The following is a 22,227-nucleotide window of genomic DNA, read 5'->3' as shown; positions in this document are numbered from 1 at the left end:
GGCATGTCTTCTTTGGAGAAATGTCTATTCAAGTCCTTAGCCCATTTTTAAATTAGACTATTGATTTTATTCTCTGTCGAGTTGTAGGAGTTTCTTATGTATTTTAGAGATTAACCTTTTACTAGATAAATGGTTTGCAAATATTTCCCCCCATTCCATAGGTTGCCTTTTTACTCCATTGATTGTTTCCTTTGCTGTGCAGGTTTTTAGTTGGATGTAATCTCAGTTGTTTATTTTGTCTTTTGCTGCCCGTGCTTCTGATGTCATTGCCAAAATCAATGTCATGAAGCTTCTCCCCTTTGTTTCCTTCTAGGAGTTTTACAGCTTCAGATCTGGGTGTTTATCCAAAAGACTTGAAACTGGGGTCCTGAGGAGATGCAAACACTTCCCAGTTCATTACAGCACTATTCACAGTATCCAAGGTAAGGAAACAGCCTAAATGTCCTTTGTCAGGTGAATGGATAAAGGAAATGTGGTATATACATACAACAAAATATTACTCCGTCTTAATAAAGAAGGAAATTCTGATATATGTGACAACATGAATGAAACTTGACATTTTGCTAAGTGAGAGAAGCCTGTCACAGAAAGACAAATACTCCATGAGTCCATGTATATGAGGTATCTAAAATAGTGATCTCATAGAATCAAAGAGTGGAATGATGGTTACTAGAGGTGAGGGTTTAGGGGTGGGAGTTACGAATCAGTAAGCATAAAGTTTTGATATATAAATGTATAACATTATATCTAGTCAACAATAATATATTGTACAGTTAAAAATTTGTTGAGAGGGCAGATCTCCTTTTAAGTGTTCTTACCACATTAAAATAAAATCTAAAAAAAGAAGAGTATGGAAAGAAAATAACAACACAAGTGAGTCTCCCAATCCATGAACAAGATCCTTCTCCATTTATTTTATTTTTCTTTAATTTTTGTTGTTTTCAGTTTAGAGGTCATGACTGTTGTTTGTTAAATCTATTCCTATGAATTTTATGTGTTTCAAGGTGATATATACAAACACAATTGACTTTTTTTTTTTGAGATGGAGTCTCACTCTGTTGCCCAGGCTGGAGTGCAATGGCATGACCTCCGCCTCCTGGGTTCAAGCGATTCTCCTGCCTCAGCCTCCCGAGTAGCTGGGATTACAGGTGCGCGCCACCATGCCTGGTAATTTTTGTATTTTTAGTAGAGATGGGGTTTCACCATGTTGGCCAGGCTGGTCTCGAACTTCTGATCTCAGGTGATCCACCCACCTTGGCCTCCCAAAGTGCTGGGATTACAGGCGTGAGCCACCACACCCGGCTGCACGACTGGCTTTTGTGTACTGAGTTTGTATTGTTCAGCTTTTCTAAATTGACTTATTAGTTTTTGAAGTTGTTTTGTACACTCATCAGGATTTTCTGCATAAATAATCCTGTCAATTGATAATAAAAGTTGTTTTACATCTTTCTTTCCAATCCATATGGCTCTTATTTCTTTTCTTCTTCCTTGTGCATTAGCTAGAGATTCTAGTACACTGTTGAAGGGAAATGGTGAAAATGAATATCCTTGCTTTGTTCTCAATTTTACAAGTGAAGTGTTCAACCATTGAGTATGATGTTGGCTGTAAGTATTCACATGAGGCTTACATCGAATTCATATATGTCTAATATCAAATTGGGGAGTAAGTCAAATCAAAATCATTCTATTTTTAGTGCAAGTAAAGTTGTTATCATGAATTGATTTTGAATCTTGCCAAATGCCTTATTTTATTAATTTAGAAAGTTATACTATTTTCAAATGTTAAACCTATTTTGCATTTCAGGTATAAATTCCACTTAGTCACAGTATGTTGTACATATTGCTGGATTTGCTTTGCTTTTTTATTTTTAAAGGGTTTTTATGTCTATCTTTATGAAGGATATTGGTCTGTAATGTTTTCTAGTAATGTTCAGTTATTTTCAGTTTGGGTCTCTCATAAATAGTCCTGCTGTAAACATTTTTGAGTATTTCTTCTGGTGCAATGTATACAACTTGAAGTTGGGCATGTACCTTGCAGTGAAGTTTCTGGGTCACAAGGTAAGAGCATGTTCAACTTTAGTGAATACTGCCAAAGTGGACGTGCCAATTCACATTCCTACCCCCAGGGACAGCAGTGCCCCTCAGAGTGTGGACTGTCAGCTATTTGTTATTAGATTGCAACGAGGTAAGTTCAGAAATTAAGTGTCAGCATTTAGAAACTTTTATAGAAATTTGATGTTGCTTTGACATACAAATACATAGTCTCTTCTCGTCCAGCAGTGCATTGACCAGTTTGGATACTGTCACACTTGCATTTTGAAGCGGGTGTGGGAGGAGCTTCACGTGCAATGTGGACCATGTGTTTTGTTCTGCAATGGAAATTTAAAAAGAAAGAAAGGCTGATCTCTCACCACATAGCGCTGGAGAAGCACTGGTGCATGAGAATTCTGGTGGTTCCACATCCTTCTTCACACTCAGTAATTTTCATGTAAGCCCTTCTGGTTGGTGTGCAGTTGGATGGCATTGTAACTACAGTTTGTATTTCCCCAATGACTAAGGAAGTTGCCCCACCTTTTCATAAGTGTATTGGTTTCATATGTGTATCTGCGTATTCCCAGGTGTGAAGTACTTCCAATTTTCAAAGTATATGTGTTAAGTTTTCCTAAAACATCTACCCTGGATACTGTCCCCCTTCTCTACTCCCATATTTCCACGGCAAAGCAGGTGGGCAAAATATGGAGAGGACAAAACCCTGATTCACAAATGTCATTCACCTGACTTTATTCATTTAGTCAATATTTATGGACATCCAACACGCACCAAGCACAGTGTGTGGAAACAGGGATGCAGAATTGAATAGAATAGCAATGTTCTTGCCCTCTAGGGATTTGTACTCCAGTTGGGGAGAAGATAGATAGTGCACTGATACCTTTGGATGGTAGTAAGTGCCACGAAAAAATAGGATAACAAGAGAGTAACTAGGATGGGAAGATTCTTTGGTTAGAATGGCGAAAGAAGGTTTTCTAAAGCAATCATATTTAAGCCTGCATCAAAATAATGAGAAGGAGGTGGCCATGTAACAGGCCAGAAAGAGAATTCCAGGAAGCGAGAGTGTCAGGTGCAAAGGAGAAGCAGAGTGGTCTGAGGATTAATTAGAGAGCACTCCTCTACTTTGGCCAAAATTGACATGAGAGACGCCATAGACACCTAGTGCGGTGGATACTGGTGTTGCTGCTCCCAGATGCCGGGACCCCCTTAGGTTCTGATGTGCCGCCCCTCCACCGTTAACGTGGGTTTACTGCCCAGGCTTGCGACTGGAACTGACCCTTGAGAGACTGTCTGTAGGTGGGTTACTGCAGCCGCTGTGCCCACACAGGCTGTGATCAGGAAGTATCTGAGAGGCTGCACTCTCCCTCCTACCACCCAGCAGCCCTAATCCAGTAGTTGGAGGATGTAGGGGTATGAAACCCCAGCCCCTGTGACAGCAGCTGGGGTGAGGCAGGAGAATAGGGTCTGGAGACACGGAGCCTAAGGCCCGCCGGCCTCTGACTTCTTGGAATTGGACCGAAAGGAAAACTCCACCTCTCCATGCCCCTACGACAGGCGCCAGAGTCCCCTCCCTCTACAAAAACCCCCCTCTCGGGAAATGCCTCTGATTGGTCAGAGGCCAAGCCTTCACTTCAGCCTGATTGGTCACAGGCCAATCCTTCATTCCCATAAGGTGTAACCAATTGGAGGACTCTATTGGAGGCCTCTAAAGGGTACCTAGGGGTGTTACCAAATTCTTCTAGTTTAATAAAGACCCTAAAGAACGTTGCAACTGGGGCTCTTGAGCCGCCTGATGGATCCTGCTCCCACTCTGTGGAGTGTACTTTCGCTCAATACATTTGTGCTTTTGTTGCTTCGTTCTTTTGTTGCTTTGTTTGTGCATTTTGTTAAATTATTTGTTCAATGTGCTAAGAACCTGGATCACTCAGTCAAGACCTTCTATCTGGTAACAGGGGCAAACTCAGGGTGTCATTCAGGCTCAGAGAGCCATGGGGATCACACTGAGGCTGAGATTTAGCCAGAAATCATACCCTTGGTTGCCCTTCTCTCTTTTCCTTCCTAGTTTTTTGTTTTTTGTTTTTGTTTTTTTCCTGAAAGCACTTCCTTAATAAATCAGTTGTCCCTGAACTCTTACCTTAGGGTCTGCTTTTAAGACTTAAAAAAGTCTGCAGTCTTAGGACTTAACACCCCCTGCTATAGGTTTTTACAATTGTTTTTCTTTTAAGAATGTATTTTTCCTGTGGTACTAGGTAAGAGCATGTGCCATGGAGTCGGGCACACTTGGATTGGAACGCCATTGCCATTCAGTCACAGCCACCCTTAGGCAGGTCACCTAGTCTCTCTGGGCCTCAGTTTCCTCAATTACAAAAGTGGGACAAAGACAGTGCCACCTTTATGGCTGCTGTGAAGATTAAAGAAGATAGGCAACATACTTAACAGAAAGATGGGAAAACAGTGAACACTCAGATTTACCTATGACTATTAAATCTTTCTTTTTTTTTTTGAGACGGAGTCTCACTGTCGCCCAGGCTGGAGTGCAGTGGCGCGATCTCGGCTCACTGCAGGCTCCACCCTCCAGGGTTCACGCCATTCTCCTGCCTCAGCCTCCCGAGTAGCTGGGACTACAGGCGCCCGCCACCTTGCCCGGCTAATTTTTTTTTGTATTTTTAGTAGAGACGGGGTTTCACCGTGTTAGCCAGGATGGTCTCAATCTCCTGACCTCGTGATCCGCCCGCCTTGGCCTCCCAAAGTGCTGGGATTACAGGCGTGAGCCACCACACCTGGCCGACTATTAAAACTTTCTAAACTTCATCAGAGAGTTCAAAAATGTTGTCAAGCCTTGGAATACATATCTGTTGCATTCCTTTAAAACTGTATGCTATCACTGGAATTTGGCTGGGGACAGAGGAGAGAGGAGGAAGAGAAATAGCCATTCTAGGTACCTGCAAGAAACCACTCATGTGCATCCTCTCATTTAATCCTGACAAGCACTCAGCTAGAATAGAAGGTTCTATTATAATTATAAAGATAGGAACCTACCATTCAAAGAGGCTGTTATCTGAGGAGACATGGTGTTGAAGAGGTTAAAATATGCGATTCCAACGTATTGACTACGTTCAACACTTTAAAAACAGCAGGTGCAACAAGATGACTTTGACCTTCCTGCTGTTTCTTAAAAGCAGAGGGTGAAATTCCTATGTGAAAGATGCCCTCCCTAGATGATGCAACATTTTTCTATAGTCAAAGTTGAAGGTGGGAGAGTTCTGTACAGATCTTGTTAAAAATAACTCTTATCTTTTAAGCCTCTCCATATAATTTAGTGGCTTCTTCACAACTAACTCTTCTCTGTCCAATCCACTACGTAATTAACTGACTTTAGCTACTTCTTTGGGGTCTTCATTTCTTTATGAGGGCTCCTGTGCTGCGTGAAGTTTGTATTAAGTTTTTCTCCTGTTAATCTATCTTATGTGGATTAAATTCTTGGACCCAGCTGGGACTCTAAGAGGAGGGAGGTAGACTTTTCCCACCCCTACATTGTGTATATATCAGGGTTCCAAGCCAGGTTGTCTGGACAGAGGAACCCAATTCCCTTGAGTTGAGGGGCTGTCTTTGCTTTTAGGCCCTTGCCCTGCAGAAGGGGCTTGGTGTTGCGGTTATTCTGGGGGAGTGTCCAGTCCCAGGTGAAATGACTCCTGCCATGCCCAGCTACCAGATAATGAAGCTTCCTCCCAGGGTCACAACTCCAAGAATGAGGAATGCCTCGTCCTCAGGCCAGTGGCGCAGCTGAGCCTCTCTGGGGTCATATCACAGTCACCATAACTGCACTGTCTCCACTCTAACGGGGCTCCCAGAGCACAGATCCTACCTGCCGCCGCTGTGGCCCACCAGGATCCTCGTACTTTTAAGTCAGGTGCGGTTTCTGGAAGAAGCCTGGTGGTGCCACATCTACAGGCAAATCAGATCCCAGAGCAGACAGAGCTGACCGTCTGCCCTGTGGGGCGTATAACCCCAGGTGCAGATTACAGACAGGGAAGGAGGGAGGAGCTTAGCTGAAACCCCTTCCTGACCCCTTTCCAATGAGCACTCAGGGGTAGCAAAACATTCAGGAACTTTGAGTTCTGGGTCAGCTGGGACAGCTGTAGGGACAGCGTCCTGTTCGTGCCTTCTCTGAGTTTTCTATTAGATGCCACCAAACACATTCCTACCCAAAGGAACCATTATATTGGACCTTATTGAAAAGGTTAAAATATGCATTCTGGCATGGTAACTGTTTCAGTGAAAGGCACTTGAAAAACAGCAGGTGCAAGATCACGCTCCCCATACCAGAAGGAAAGACAGCATCCTTATCCTTAGGTCTAGAAGCTGCCACCTAAAGACTACTGCACAGCGTCACTCTAATCTTTTTAGTCACATTTTCAAAGTTTATTCTTCTCTGTTCAATCTAGTATTTAAGTAGTGGACGCGAACTGCTTGCTCGGGTCTGCCCTTCCTTCCTTCCTTCTTTTTCTTTGCTAGGGCCTGCATTTCTCTGTTGCTTTCTTTCTTGCTTTCTTTGCTCGGGTCTTCATCTCTTTCTTCTTTCTTTCTTCCTTCCTTCTTTTCTTTCTTTCTTTCTTCCTTCTTTTTTCTTTCTTTCTCTCTCTCTCTTTCTTTTCTTTCTTTCTCTGTCTCACTCTCTTTCTCTCTTTCTTTCTTTCCCCAAGGAGGATTTGCCTGCCTCCCTCCCTCCCTCCCTTCCTTCCCCCTTCCCTTCTTTTTCTTTTTCTTTTGACAGAGTCTCACTCTGTCGCCCAGGCTGGAGTGCAATGGCGCAATCCTGGCTCACTACAACCTCCGCCTCCCGGGTTCAAGCGATTCTCCTGCCTCCCGAGTAGCTGGGATTACAGACGCGCACCACCGCGCTGGGCTAATTTTTTGTATTTTTTAGTAGAGATGGGGTTTCACCATGTTGGTCTGGCTGGTCTCGAACTCCCGATCTCGCGATCCGCCCGCCTCGGCCTCCCAAAGTGCTGGGATTACAGGCGTGAGCCACCGCGCCCGGCCGGGTCTGCATTTCTGTATGAGGGCTCCCATGCCGCGTGAAACTTGCAGTATGCTTTCCTCCTATTCATCTATCTTATGTCAATTTAATTCTCGGACCCAGCCGGGACCCCTAGAGGATGGAGGTGGAGTTCTGCCCTTACACTGAAAACACAATCTACCAAAAGCAGAGACACTCTTCAAAACTTTGAAAAGAGACTTTTAGGTCCTAGGGCAATGGAATCTCTTTTTCTCAAAAAGCCCTGCTTGCTTACCCTCTCGTTTTCCCCCAGGTCTATTTTCTGGGACAGGGTGGGAGGCCCAAGGAAGACAGCAAAGTTCAGGCCCCAAGCACCCAGCTCCTCCTCCTGGGGTGCGAGCCTGGCCAGGGTTCCCCACCCACCCCGCCCCATTCCCCGCTGGCGCTTGGTTCGCCCCTCCCCGTCTGGAAGCCTCCAGCAGCCCCGCCCGGCGGAACTAGGGGACGGGTGGGGGACGTCGAAGGGCGAGGGCGGTGACCCCGGGGCCAGAATCCTCGCAGGCGCCTGGGCCGGGTGCCCGGCCGTGCGTGAGTGCGGAACAAGTCTGGGCGTGGGGAAGTGCGTGGGTGCGGGGCTGAGTGCGGCCGTGGGTGGGTACGGGGCAGGGCGCGGGGCCGGGTATGGGTGCGGGGCTGGGTGCAGGCCGTGGGCGGGCGCGGGGCCGGGGCTGGCGGGGCAGGGCGCAGGCTGCTGCAAGGCGGCCTCGTGGATTCTGGCCCCGGAGCGAGGGCGGGCCCCGGACACACGAAGTGGGTTCTCCTTTTTAAAAAAACTGAGTTGCGTTTTCCTTCCTCCACGTTAGCATCCTGTCCGGGGTCCCCGGCCCATGTGGCCTTTCTTCCAGCGACAGTACACTTAGCTCAGAACGGATTCACACCCACTCTGTGTTTCCACCGGGCGCGCAGGCTCGGCAATGCGGAGCGCCTTCTCTGAAGGACAGGCCCCAGAGTCACGACTACAGCCACAGAAAGCGGAAACCGAGCTGCAGTCCAGAGGGGATCCCCGTACATTTCCAGCGGGCTCAGACACAGGGTCCCCCACAAGAAGGAAACAGGACAGAAAAAGTCAGGACATGTATGCTGTGGAGAGTCGAGGTCTCGCCTAGATCTTGGGTGTGGGTAGACGCAGCCGCTCGCGGTTTTCCTTTCCAGCGTCTCTGGGGAGCCTGGAGATGTGCTTGGTGCCGATGTGACACGAAGAGTGATTGCGCTGTCCTGCAGAGGCGGTGGCGGGGCGCTGCGTTCGGGCTGGGAAAGGCCGGCCCCAGGGCGACCCCTCCGGAGGCCCCCGGAGAGCAGGTGTGCGCCTCGCCTCCCGCTGGGCAGCCAGTTCAGGAGAAAAATGTGAAGCTTTTATCTAAACAAAATATTTCTTTTGTTAAGGGCTTTCTCCACACGGAGACTTTCTAGCCACGTGAGACTTTGACCTCCCAGTCCCCCAGATTCAGCGCTGGGACCGAGCATCTGCTGTTATTTTTAGTAGAAGTATAAAAAGAATCTCGAAAAGTTTTAGCTCTGGAGAAGGCGTGAATACAGCTGATGACTTCACACACTCCACTTGAGCCGCTCTTTAAGAACTCCAGGAGATCAGAAAGCAATACGAAAGCCAGAGCATTGCACATGGGATGGGCTGGCGGGTGGCCTTTGGGTCCCTATCTTATGGGCGATTTTTGTAAATGGGGCATTAGAGATGAGTATCACCTGAATCACATTTTTAGGTTGAATTCCTCCATGGGGGGAGCTTTAGCAGTACGCTTCCAAATAAGAATGTAGATTGCAATAATTGTAGTAAAGTGTTTGCCAGACTCATCTCAGAGAAAGACATTATCAAAACGCATTTACTATCTTCCTAATGCGTGTCTGGCACTGGGCAGACACTGTAGAATACTATCTTGATTAGAGTCTCAAGGATTTTGTACCTAAAGTCCTTTACAAGTAAAAGTATTCAAGTATAATCTATTATAAAGACTCTTTTCCCCACTTGGGGGATATACGGTGTGGTATCGATTCATTGGTCATACCCAAACTGTTACTTCTGTTTTGGAGGAATTAACAAGGAAAACCCAGGCTTAGTAAATCAACATCGAAGTTCAGAAGTTCAGAGTAATTTGCCTTGGGAACAAAGTCCTCCCTGGAGCGAAGAGGCATTCACAGGAACTCTTGGTGTTAATGGGATTATTCAAGATATACCTGAGACCAGATAAATATTTGATGATTTTGCCAAGCACTAGGGTTTCTTTGCAGTTTTTCTTCGGCTGACGTTTTCCCCCATGGGGTTTAGACTTTGTGGCTTCATCAGATTTTGCAAATGAAAGAAGGCTGGGGTTTCCCAAGAGTACGCTTGTGCAGGAAACAACAGACTAGTGAGGTTTACAAGAGGGGTGTGTGTGTGTGTGTGTGTGTGTGTGTGTGTGTGTCTGCCTGTGGGATGGGGGTGGCACGGGGGGAGAGAGAGATGTGGGTTACAAAGCTGCCATCTAGAGGCTAGAGGCTCTTTTCTGCAGTGTATATAATGCAAGTCTGCAGCCAGCAGAGCTCACAGTTGTTGCAAAGTGCTCAGCACTAAGGGAGCCAGCGCACAGCACAGCAAGGAAGGCGAGCGAGCACAGCCAGCCCAGCCAGCCCGGAGGTAAGGAAACAGTGCTCGGGCAGCAGCTGTGCTCGGAAAGAAGGCACGGCTTCTGCTCTTAAGCCAAGTGGTCTTTTTCAAAGGACTTCTTTAAAATCGCTCAGATGGGTGCTTTTGCGTCTGCGGGTCTGGTTTCTGAAAACCCAGGCTGCACATAGCTGCATTGCAAAGTGCTTTTGCTAATTCGGAGGGCTTCACCTTTCGCTTCAGAAAGCAAAGGGCAGTTTTCTTAAGTCACTTGCAGAAGGAAGTTTCCATGCGTATTTAGGAATCTGGTGTTTATTTGCTGTGTGGCTATTTAAGCTCCAGTAAGCAGGGGAATTTTGCAAGAACACAGACTATCCATTCTGCCTGACCAATTTGGCATGGGGATTAGCTTGGCACCCACTGTTTACCTGTTTTGCTTCTAGTATATCAGTTTGGAAACAGATAAAATTGGCAGTAAATACGTAATTCCAGAACGATGAACACTTAATATAAGACGCATCCTTAAATGGAGCAGAAAACTGCTGAGAATCTTTGTGAGTCCAAGATGTATTTGAATTCAGTACTTTGGGGGATTTACCAGAGTTTGTAAGTCCGGAAGCTATAAACGTGAATGTTAAATACAGCCCGGTCTTCTCTTCTCTTGATGGCACGCTTGCTAATCTAATTTGAGTATTGTTCTCTTAGAAGCTGTTAAGTCCAAATTCAATTGTGGGGGTGGGTGGGGGAAGCACACACACAAGTCTACTATTTTGCAATTTAAATATACTCTTCAGGTAAAATGTGGATTTTGTTCAATTTTGTTGGCATGTGCAAAGATTCAAGGACTGACTGAGAGAACTTTGGAGTGAGGTCAGGGATGGGTGGTTAGCCAAGACTTGTAACTTCCAGGGAGAATGAGAAGTTGTAAAAGTCAGACTGGCTGTCTCTCTTTCTCTCTTCCTCTTTCTTTCTTTCCTTTTGCTCACAACAGGATTACTTAGTGTTTCAAAAGTGGGAGAGAGCCTCCTTAAATGGTTTACAGCCCTTTGAATGTATTTGGTGTAGTGACATCCCCTGAAACTTCGGTCTGCAAAGTCTCAACATGGTAACTTTGTTCTTTTCTTTTTTAAAGGCAGACGCTGCCTTTAGTGTCCCTTTATTTATTCCAGGAAAAATGTGGACATCAGCTAGGCACGCCTAGCAAAGAAAGTGGAGGCTGCTGGTTTCTGTGCTTTTAATTTTCCATAGATTTTAAGTGGATAAACTGCTCGTCCTTCTTTCATCAGAATATGAACTTTCCCCAGATGGAAAGCCTTTTTCTAAAGCAAAGTTGCACATGGGAGCTCTAGCTTGGAAACAATTTGCTCTTTTTTCCCCAGTCTCTGCCATAAACACTTGAATGTGCACACAACTGCAGAACTTAATGCCACAATCTCCAGGAGATTGGGGGGTGGGGGAAAGCTGCCCAGGATGGGGGTGGGAAAGCAAAGGAAAATGGAGAAATGGCTGTAGTTTGCTGCCCATCAGCTTTTTCTTTTAAGGGGCAGACATTGCAGTCGTAATTTTAAAGAAGTTCATAAAGCATCGCCAAGGCAGCATGCCTGTGCGACACACGCAGGACTTTGGGGGTGTGTTTTCCCTGTATTAACAGCAAGTCGTTGAAGCGTTGAGAAGGTATTATGATTTCTAATCAGGCCCAGAACAGGCCAAGTATAGGCTTTCTGAATGAAAAAAAAAAAAAAAAAAAAAACCAAAACAAAAAACCCTACTTAATCAGGAACAGTGGCTTTTTGTGTGATCATTTTAGGGAGAGAGCTCCTGTTTTCAAGTCGACGTGAGGGAAATTGGTTGAAGTTACTCAAACCTGAGGCTGAAGGGCGGTCACTTTATAAACCTTAAGAGTAACTGAGGAGAAAGAAAAAGATCTCAAAGACTGCAAAACTTTAGATTTTTTCTCAGTGATTTTGTAGAACATGAGGGGAATTTGGGGCCAGAAGGCATTTGTACCTTTAAACCGGGCAATCAAATAACTTAGTTTTATTATTAGAAGCAAGAATAGTATTAAAACACCTTTAATTGGATTGCATGTGTGTAGGCGTAATTCAGAAAGAAACTAAAGATTGTGTCATGTCAAGTGTTTATTAAAGTCCAGGAAGGAAAAGACAAAGCTCCAGGACACGTATTTTCAGTTGAAATAAAAGCAAGCAAGCCAGAAATAGACAGATCAGGACAGGGAGGCGTGCAGGGGGTGGCCCTGATTTTGAATACTTCATGGTTTCCTGCAGAGAATATTTGATGCTTTTATTGACTAATTTGGAATTGAAAAAAAAAACATTATTGCTTCGATATTAAAGTGATCAGGGAATTGCATAATTTTATGGTGGCAATTTTAAAGAGCCACAGGTAGTTTTGGAAGCAGACTGTGTTTTGTTCCAGGCACTGAAAAAGTGGAGGGGGGCCGAGACTATCTCAGGTGGCCTTGAACCGCTGTTGGCAAAGGGGCAGATAACGAGCCCAGGGCAGTGTGGGGGACTTTGTGTTTTGAAGTCTGGGTCAGCCAGATAGTAAGCAGCTTTTGCTTCTCCTGCTATAAGAGATATGTAGACATCCTCCCTCAGTTGTATATGCAGAGCCCAAGTTTGCACAGTGTCCTCCTGGGAACCCCATTGTGTCTGGCTGAGGGCGGGGGTGAGGAGGCTCTCCTAGCCTGGCTGACCTCCCACTGCCTTGTCCTAGTCCTAAGCTGGGTGGGAATCAGGGCTCTGGTTACACTGGGCCAGCCCAGACGGCAGCCTTTGTGATATGGGAATCTCTGGACCTGCTCTTGTGGATATAGCTTTGCTTCCCTGTCGGGCAGCTGAGCACAATAGACCAGATCAGGTTTCTGGACGTGGGATTTATTTGATCCACCAAATCCTTAAAGTGGACGAGGATGTCCCATGTGTTCATGTGAAGTATGTCTAAGGACCCTGGGCAGAGGTGGACTGTATCTGAATCAGGGTATAGAGTTTTCTGTAGTTATTATTTTTTGAGTTCTCAAGTAATTCAAAGCAGGTATGTACTTGCATAAAATAAGATCACCCATGGTCACTAGTGAATGTGTAGTCAAGACTGTTTTCCATTTGCTGGCAGCAGAGGGGACAGACAGCTCCCCATTCTGCTATTAGCCCTAGCAGATAGTCACAGAGAGTCCGCCTGGGCCAAAGCTCCCCTAGGTTACTTGGTTGGTTTCCCCATAGATTCGACGTAGCATTGGTTAAAAACACACAGACACACACACATGCACACACACACCCCACTCAATGATGCGCAGTTGCCTAATGGTTCTTCAGAGGTAGTGTGGATTCTCCTGATCTAACTTGCAGGCTCAGCCTAAGCCAGGGTTGGCCTGGTGGAAGAGGTGTTATCTGCTCAAAGAGACCAGAGCGTTTGCTTTTGTAGCATGATTCCCGCTGGAGAGTCCCTGGAGACGTTGGAAAGGGGAAGAGAACTCTGTTCTTAGCCACAAGCCCACCATAACCCAGTCTCTTCACCCGGCCTGGCCTCAGTTTCCAGGTGTGCAAACAGTGAGGGCCACTGTCCCAGCTCTTGTCTTGATGGTTTCCTGCAGGGAATATTTGATGCTTTTATTGACTAATTTGGAATTGAAAAAAAAAAAATTATGGCTTCGATATTAAAGTGATCAGGGAATTGCATAATTTTATGGTGACAATTTTAAAGAGCCACAGGTAGTTTTGGAAGCAGTTTCTTCCTGAAATTCCCTTGTAGGACACAGGTCTCACACTGCAGAAAGCCAGTGAAGGAGGTGGAAGTCCTGCAGGGCCCAGATGGCCTGAGGGCCCCCCTCGTCGGAGCCGGTCCTGGGGCCCCAGGCCTGGCCTGAGTTATCTTATCTGTACCACTCTAGAGGAGTGACGTGTGTGTAGCAGCCTGGTCTGCACGCAGCTACCAGAGCACCCTACTGCAAAGCTGCCTATGGGGTTCATATCACCTCCATTCTCAAAGCCTCCTCTGCTCCAAAGCCATGGCCTTGCTCTAGACCTTCCTGGCTCCTGCATGGACAAGCCGCGGCCACATTCCTTCCCCACCCTTTAAGGCCCAACTCTTACCTCCATCTGCTTTTGTGGAGAGTCCTTGCCTCAGCCAGCCTGGGTGACTCTACCCATGGCTGTGCCTTCCTGGAACATCCTTGATCACACCTACCTCCTTGAAGTCCCCCATAAGCCACCAGAGTGGAAACCCCTCATTTTCCTGCTGAAGGGGCATGTACCACCTTGCTTATGCCTGGGGGGTGTTGGGCCTGCATGTCTTCCCAATTAGCCGGTGGGGTCTTGGGGGTTGGGGGGAGATATTTCTGATTTGTTGTCCTCACATGCCCCAGAGCAGTGCCTCCTGGAATAAGAGGCTCAGTCTGTCAACACCAGCTCGGTGACGACTTCAGAAAAGTCTCTCCTGGACGCCCGTCTCTGCTGCTGGCCACGGTCGCTGGTCTTGGTGGGGCATGATTAACTGCTGGCTCATTGAGCACCTACTATGTACAGCTGTAGCTGTATAGCTGTATAGCTGTAGCTACATAAAGTTACAGAAGACTTGTTGGGGGGTGTGGAGCCTGGTAGGAATGAGGTGGAGGGGCAAGAAACCTGAACAACGTGATGGTACAAAAGACATTCCAGAATAGAGATGTGCAATATGAGGCCAGGATGGGAGAATCAGAAAGGCAGAGGGCATCAGTTGGGAAGAGCCTGTGGTTGGAGACTGCAAACACATGGAAGGGAGTTTGGAGGAGCACTGGCCAGGTGCCTGAACACGTGGCATTCTCTGGAAGGAACTAACCAGCGTGAGGACGTGCTGATTGCATACTCAGCCATCACCCATGGAGGCTCTAAACCTGAGTACCTCTAATTCTGGCTTCACCCTCAGCTTGCAGAGTGAGCCCAGGGAGACCATTTGGATGCAGCTAAATACCCCAGGCTGCTTGCTGCAGCACGGTCGTTGTCAAGGATACTTGGTTGATGAATAAAACATCCCAGAAACGAGAGGTGCATCTCCGGGAAAGTCCCGCAATTGACAAGAGGAGCCCCAGTACCATCTGGGCTGTGAGTGACAGAGGAGTCCCTTTGCAAGCCATAGGCTGGCAGGGATGGAGGGCTGGACAGGTGCTTGCCCACCGCCGGCCACGGGAAAGTTCTCTCCCTGTCACTGCAACGTGCGACAGGGCCGCTAAAAAGGTGACCCCTGTACGAAGGAATGAATGAGATAAAACAGAGCAAGCGCTGGGAAAAAGGGAATGAAAGCTGACGTTCACTGCTTTTCGTTCTCCCTTGGGTCTCTGTGGTCCAGGAAAAATGCAACATGACCCTCGATTGTTCTGTGGACCATTCCTCCCTCTGTGAAAATTTACATAATTCTTGATGTCAAATTTCAAATAACATAGAAGTTTATTGAGTAAAAACTACAAGTCACCTTTTGTTCCCTCCTCCTACCTTCCCAGCCCCAAGTTTTATACTTACTGCAGGTCTTTTTCTATGCCTTCGTGCACATATATTTACATATAAAAATACACAAATGTAATTTTTGTGTTTCTTTCTGCATAGCTGGGGTTGTGCTGTGTGTGCGTGCGTCTGCGCATTGTCTTTCACCGAACAGCATGTTGTAACTCTCCCTGTGGATGAAGGGAGGCCTCCCTCTCACAGCTGTATTATATTCCAGATGGCGGAGACACCAGGCTTTACTGAGTCATGCCTCTGTTGAAAGACATTTATGTTGTCTCCAGTGTTTGCTCGTAAATAAATACTGCTTTAAAAAACATCTTGTGTATATTTGGAGACACATGAATATTTTGAGGAAAGAAATGTGTGAATTTGTATCATCATAGAACAGGACAGAAACATCTTTTGTTCTGCATCCCCTCCCCTTCCTTCCCCCTGGAATCTTTTATGCAGAAACCTTAGAACCTAAGTGTCAGAAGTGGGTCTCATTCCCCTGCCTGCCCTGGCGTGGGCACTGAGGCCACAGAGATGCAGGCAGTGGGCAGGTTTGATTCACACCCAGAAATGTTTCTTAGACCCTGGCCTCAAGCGGGAATGGAATTGCTGGTTGATACCAGCAGAGGATGACTGGTCTAAGTGGATGTCTCCTTCAGGCCCCGTGGCTATCCGCCGTCCCAGCTTCCCAGTGTAAACAGACCCAGCACAGGCTGAGAGGCATTAAGAATGTATACAAGGACCCAAGGGCTGGCCCATCCAGATCTGTGCGGAATGCAGACAGCCCTTTCTGTATGGGATGAGGTAATCCCCTGCTTTTGCTTGAGGGGACCTGTGATTTCTGTGCAGGGCCCTCTGGGGGTTCATTAGAGGCCTCCCTCCCTCTCTCCACTTTCAGATTTTGCAGGGAGCTTTGTCACCAGGCCTTTGAGAACCAGGGGCCCTGGTTACACATTTCATAGTTTGCCCTATGAAGCTTTTGTTCCTATCGGGGATTCTGAGAGTGTCACTTATTAAGATCTAAGCAGGTAATTTAGGAAGATTCTTTGCTCCAATAGCGGATGCACACCATCAGTGAATGGTGTTCAGTGAAAGTGGGCCCTGCCCACCCTAAACGTCCTGCAGGCAGGCTGGGGCGGCCAGAGCCTTTGTCGCAGACCACATTCCATGTTACATGACAGTTCCCTCTTTTGAATAAGGGGATTGTCTTTGTCAAATAATAATCTGTTTTCTGGAGACAGCTCTTGTTTCTGAAACCTAATGCATGAAAAATACCACAATGACAAAAGGCTAAGCTATCGTATGACATTTTTGTTTTTCTGTTTTTTGTTTTCTTTAGCTCCCATTTAAATTTGCAGAGGACTTGATGACTGCACTGTCTGCTTAATCTCCCTTTTCGCTGTGCTTTCCTTCCTTTATCTGACCACTGGAGCCTTTGGTGGTGGGAAGGGAGAGGCTCGTCCAGGCCCCGAGAGGAAAGCAGGCGATCCGGGTGTGGGCCTCTGGCTGTTTCCTGGCCAGTCCCAGTGTGGGCTGCTGTTCCTTGGGCTGACTGGTGGTTAATGATTGAGGATCGGTGATCGGTGACTGATGATTGGTGGCCGGTGATCGGTGGGGCGGTGAGGAGCTCCAGCCTCTGCTTTCTCATTTAGCCCTTGGGCAGCAACAGCCATGCCCTTGTTGGAAGTTTCCCACTGTGCCACCCAGGAGGGGAGAAGTAAGGACAGAGGCGAGGACGGCTGAGCGGGGAAGTGCCTATCTCAGAAATACTATTTTTGACTCAGAGGACCAATGGTCCCTAAATCAAATTTTCTTCACCCAAAGAGGCAGAAGTAGAAAGCCAAGGGCTGGATGGGGGTCCCCGAGCCCTTTTCCACCTCTCATTCCCACTCTGGGCTCTGAGAATACTGAAGGCTGCTGGTAGCTCAAAGCGGGTGAGTGTCTGTTTTGTGCTAAGAGTGGAGGAACTGGAAGGAAGAACATACTCGAGATGTGGGAACCAGGCGTCTTCTCACTGAGTGACCCTGCCTCCTGCTGGGGCCTGTCCATGCTGAGCAGTGGCCAGGCGCCTGGCATCTGACATGTCTCTACACTGGAGGGCGAGTAAGACCTGAGCCAGAGGAATGTCACCATGGTGGGGGAGAGCGGTGGGGCGGATTCGGGATCCAAGTTCTGGCGAACAAAGACTGAGGGTCATTTCTTTCTAGCCCCTGTGAATGGCCCAAGCCCCAGGATTTATGGCAGCTTCTGCTGTGTGGCTGTGCCAGTGGGGACAGAGCAGGGAGCCCAAGCCGGGCGCCGGCCGAGCTGCCCTCTGGACCCAGCTGCTGTCCCTGCTGCTGCCCAGCTGTGGGGCCACCCTCCATTCAAGCTCCTCTGCTCCCTGGGACTCTGGGGTCAGATGAGATTACGGGTGAAAGTGTTTTGGAAACCAAGCCATGACGCAAATGTGTTTCGTTTTAAGGAAATGGGACAAAGTAACAAGGGTTGTTGCAGTAGAGCCATGTGGGAGAGCAAAGGTGAAATCCTTGTCTCCTGGAATCACAGGTGAAGAATGGAACGTCAGCTCGGGTCATTTGGTGGCCAAGGGAAGGTGGCGATAGTAGCTTCAAGGCACAGCCTGGGGTTGGCTGTCCGCCCTGGAGGCAGTCTGGCAGGCCAGGGTGTCCTCAGCTCCCTGCTGGGCCTACGTCCTTTTGGAGTTCTAGAGCTGCGTCTTAGGACAAGTGTGCCGAGCCTCCTGCTTTGAGTTTCTGTCCTGACCTTGACCTTGCTCACCTCCATGGGCACCCTCCCATGCTTGGGCATCAGGGCTTGTCATAAGTCCATGGTCACAGGGCTTGATTCCTCCTAGTGGGTGACTCTGAGGACGGCCAGGCCTCCCGCTGCAGGACCGGCGTGGTTCCCTCCATGGAGAGCTTTCAGAGTGGGGAGGGGATGTGGCTGTTATGGGAGGCCCAGCCCTTTCTGTCGGCCGTGGAGGACACTGAGTCAGGTTAGGTCACCAGGAGGGGACCCCACAGTCATTTACATCCCGCAGAGGGAAGTGCCCAGAAGCCTGCAACAGTCTCCGCTAAGCGGAGTTCAAGCGAGGTCCTCTGCTGTGAATGTTGAGGCTGTGGAGCCGAGGCCGCGAAATTTCTCACTTTTCAGGGATTCTGTTCATGTTGTCCCAAAGGAGAAGCCCCTCAAACAACCCAGTCTCTGTGTGAGCTTGTGAGTCTCCCTCCACTGAGGGTATTTATTACTCAGCCAGTAAGAGCCAGTTTTCCAGGGGAATAGAATTAAACAAGGTTCTGCTTTTTGCTGAAGGGAAAAACCGCTCCCCTTAGGTGGGAGAATCCCCAGGGTTCTTTCTTCCTGGCCAGGGAGGGAGAAGGGGGTGACGTTTTACTGCGCGTCGGCTAGGGCCAAGCTCTCAATTAGGTCCTTTCTTCTTTCTTCTTAGGGTATCTGTGAGATAGGTGCTGCTGTCCTGGGGAGGCAGATGCAGACAGATTAACTCTCAAGGTAAATGCTAATGAATAGAGGAGTCAGAATTCCAACCCAGGAATGTCTGATCTCGGAGTGGGCGGCTTCCCAGCTGTGGCTTTGCATACCGCTAGCGTGGCCACCTGGACACTGATTCCCTGACCCTTGTCCTAGATCCTCCAGGAAATTCTCATATGTAACCTGGAATCCTCTTTAAATGAACTTGGTAAATAATGACTTGACTCTAGGCCAGTCATTAGCGGGGACAGGTGAGGGGGAAGGGCAACCACCTGACTATGTCACTGTCAACAGTGCATCCTTGGGCTGAGGTTTTCATTTCACAGTGGGGTTCAGGCAGGGCTAATTGCTGACCCAGGACCATGGCCTGGAGGGATTTCAGGGCCTTCCCATGGGCGGACTGACAGCAGAAGACAGCCCCTGTCAGTCTATCTGGAGAAATCAGTGCCAGATAACAATGGTACCCCGTGGCTGAATTCTGGCTGGGAGTGAAATGGTGATGGAGTGTTGGTCTCACCTCAGGTCAGCAGGGAAAACAGTTGGGAAAATCGTCGGCCCTCCTGAAATGCAGCAGGTGGTGATTTTTGTGCTTTGAGTCTTGGCACACTTTGCTCTTGAAGCAGTTGAACAAATAAAGGAATAGAAAAACAGGTGCTGACCCAGAGTTTGAGACAGCTGGTTGGTTGCCCTTCATTGAAAACCACACGGCCAACCCAGAGTCTTCAGGTTTGGGGCGCAGTTAAGCTGTGGGGCACCCTGCGTAGGCTCACTGTGTTTCCAGAGGCTTTATGACTGCACACTGGGGCCGCCTGAGACCCAGGTTTACATGTGAATTTAGCAGAAAAGTAAAAAGTGCTGAGTCACATTTTAAATGCAAATTTGGAGGAGGATTTGAAATGCTTTCATTAAGACACCAAAGCAGGACACTTGTAATACAGCAGTGCCAGCGGAGGACAACCCTGCCATTCTTTGGGGATGTAGATAAAATGGTTCCACTGCTCCCTGCTGAGAGTGAGCAGGCCATCAGCATCACGGTGGCCGGGGCTCAGCTGCCTGACGTTTCTTTGGCCCCTGTACTGTGTTGATTTCACACCCTGGGCACAGCCAGGCTGGCGGTGTCTTGAGAGCACAGCCATGAAAAGATGGAGAAAGCAAACACAGTTTCTGTCTTGGAGCACCACATGGATTTAGATTCAGAGTATGATTTATTTTGTTCTGGAGAGTTTTATTATGGATTTTTTTTTCTCCCTTCTTTGCAAAGACATTACAGAGCTAAACCCAAACAGCTGAGCCTATCAGGGCCTTGGGAAAACATTTTGCCGAAACGTGAGTTTTTCCTAATGAAGTGACTTTTCTCTTCCATCTTTTTCGTTTGCTTGGTTTTCTCATAGGTCATTTGATTGCCCCCCTCAGAACGATGGATCTGCATCTCTTCGACTACTCAGAGCCAGGGAACTTCTCGGACATCAGCTGGCCCTGCAACAGCAGTGACTGCATCGTGGTGGACACGGTGATGTGCCCCAACATGCCCAACAAAAGCGTCCTGCTCTACACGCTCTCCTTCATTTACATTTTCATCTTCGTCATCGGCATGATCGCCAACTCCGTGGTGGTCTGGGTGAATATCCAGGCCAAGACCACAGGCTATGACACGCACTGCTACATCTTGAACCTGGCCATCGCCGACCTGTGGGTTGTCCTCACCATCCCAGTCTGGGTGGTCAGCCTCGTGCAGCACAACCAGTGGCCCATGGGCGAGCTCACGTGCAAAGTCACACACCTCATCTTCTCCATCAACCTCTTCGGCAGCATTTTCTTCCTCACATGTATGAGCGTGGACCGCTACCTCTCCATCACCTACTTCACCAACACCTCGAGCAGCAGAAAGAAGATGGTACGCCGTGTCGTGTGCATCCTGGTGTGGCTGCTGGCCTTCTGCGTGTCTCTGCCCGACACCTACTACCTGAAGACCGTCACGTCTGCGTCCAACAATGAGACCTACTGCCGGTCCTTCTACCCCGAGCACAGCATCAAGGAGTGGCTGATCGGCATGGAGCTGGTCTCTGTGGTCTTGGGCTTCGCCATTCCCTTCTCCATCATCGCTGTCTTCTACTTCCTGCTGGCCAGAGCCATCTCGGCGTCCGGTGACCAGGAGAAGCACAGCAGCCGGAAGATCATCTTCTCCTACGTGGTGGTCTTCCTCGTCTGCTGGCTGCCCTACCACGTGGCGGTGCTGCTGGACATCTTCTCCATCCTGCACTACATCCCTTTCACCTGCCGGCTGGAGCACGCCCTCTTCACGGCCCTGCACGTCACACAGTGCCTGTCGCTGGTGCACTGCTGCGTCAACCCTGTCCTCTACAGCTTCATCAATCGCAACTACAGGTACGAGCTGATGAAGGCCTTCATCTTCAAGTACTCGGCCAAAACGGGGCTCACCAAGCTCATCGATGCCTCCAGAGTCTCAGAAACGGAGTACTCTGCCTTGGAGCAGAGCACCAAATGATCTGCCCTGGAGAAGCTCTGGGACGGGTTTACTTGTTTCTGAACAGGGTGGTAGGCCCTGTGGTTTTCTAGAGCAAAGCAAAGTAGCTTCGGGTCTTGATGCTTGAGCAGCGTGAACAGGGGAGCACGTGCCCCCTGCATCCATTCTCTCTTTCTCTTGACGACGCGGCTGTCGTTTGGCTGTGCGTGCTGACAGTTTTGCAATGGGCAGAGCTGTGTCGCACAGCAGTGCTGTGCGTCAGAGCCAGCCGAGGACGGGCTTGCCTGGACTTCTGTAAGATAGGATTTTCTGTGTTTCCTGAATTTTTTATATGGTGATTTGTATTTAAATTTTAAGACTTTATTTTCTCACTATTGATGTACCTTATAAATGTATTTGAAAGTTAAATATATTTTAAATATTGTTTGGGAGGCATAGTGCTGACATATATTCGGAGTGTTGTAGTTTTAAGGTTAGCGTGACTTCAGTTTTGACTAAGGATGACACTAATTGTTAGCTGTTTTGAAATTTTATATATATAAATATATAAATATATGCCGGTCTTGGCTGAAATGTTTTATTTACCATAGTTTTATATCTGTGTGGTGTTTTGTACCGGCACGGGATATGGAACGAAAACTGCTTTGTAATGCAGTTTGTGACATTAATAGTATTGTAAAGTTACACTTAAAAAAAACAAAAAACTGTTCTGGACTGCAAATCTGTGCACACAACGAACAGTTGCATTTCAGAGAGTTCTCTCAATTTGTAAGTTATTTTTTTTAATAAAGATTTTTGTTTCCTAAAAATGCATCACGTCTCAGCTTTAAAAGTGTGTTTTGGCACTTGAGTAGCATGCGTGATAATAATACATGGATATGTACGGCACACACAGGCCAACTGAATGAACATGCTTAGAAAAAGAGTGCTACTGTAAAGCAAAAACTACCAGGTTAACTTGTTTGAAATGATACAAAAAGAAAAAACATTTGAGCACACTGCATGGTTTTTTTTTAAATTTTCAGGCAATAAAGTTTTTGGTGTGGGGGATGATTGCTAGGGTCCA

At 47.6% G+C, this 22,227-nt stretch overlaps 1 protein-coding gene across 8 annotated transcripts; it reads left to right on the top strand.

Moving 5' to 3' along the window:
- The first annotated feature begins 330 nt into the window (after positions 1-330).
- On the top strand, positions 331-21,917 carry ACKR3 (atypical chemokine receptor 3). Of its 8 annotated transcripts, XM_058437003.1 has the most exons (4): positions 1,506-1,605; positions 17,652-17,734; positions 18,636-18,697; positions 20,068-21,917. In XM_058437003.1, the coding sequence occupies exon 4, from the start codon at positions 20,094-20,096 to the stop codon at positions 21,180-21,182; it is 1,089 nt and encodes a 362-aa protein (XP_058292986.1). In that variant the 5' UTR covers positions 1,506-1,605; positions 17,652-17,734; positions 18,636-18,697; positions 20,068-20,093; the 3' UTR covers positions 21,183-21,917. The 8 variants fall into 8 exon arrangements, with proteins under 8 accessions (XP_058292991.1, XP_058292988.1, XP_058292986.1 ...); XM_058437005.1 differs by lacking the exons at positions 1,506-1,605; positions 17,652-17,734 and adding an exon at positions 374-422; XM_032753605.2 differs by lacking the exons at positions 1,506-1,605; positions 17,652-17,734 and adding an exon at positions 7,608-7,636.
- The last annotated feature ends 310 nt before the right edge of the window (positions 21,918-22,227 follow it).

This window comes from Hylobates moloch, unplaced genomic scaffold, assembly GCF_009828535.3.
Source record: "Hylobates moloch isolate HMO894 unplaced genomic scaffold, HMol_V3 SCAFFOLD_1, whole genome shotgun sequence".
Taxonomy (NCBI): Eukaryota; Metazoa; Chordata; class Mammalia; order Primates; family Hylobatidae; genus Hylobates; species Hylobates moloch.
The sequence above is the reverse complement of the archived record's forward strand: the minus strand, read 5'-3'. Positions and strand labels throughout refer to the sequence as shown.

What these genes read in the sequence shown, in the direction of transcription:
- ACKR3 (XM_058437008.1), top strand. Translation starts at nt 20,094, where the DNA reads ATGGATCTGCATCTCTTCGACTACTCAGAGCCAGGGAACTTCTCGGAC.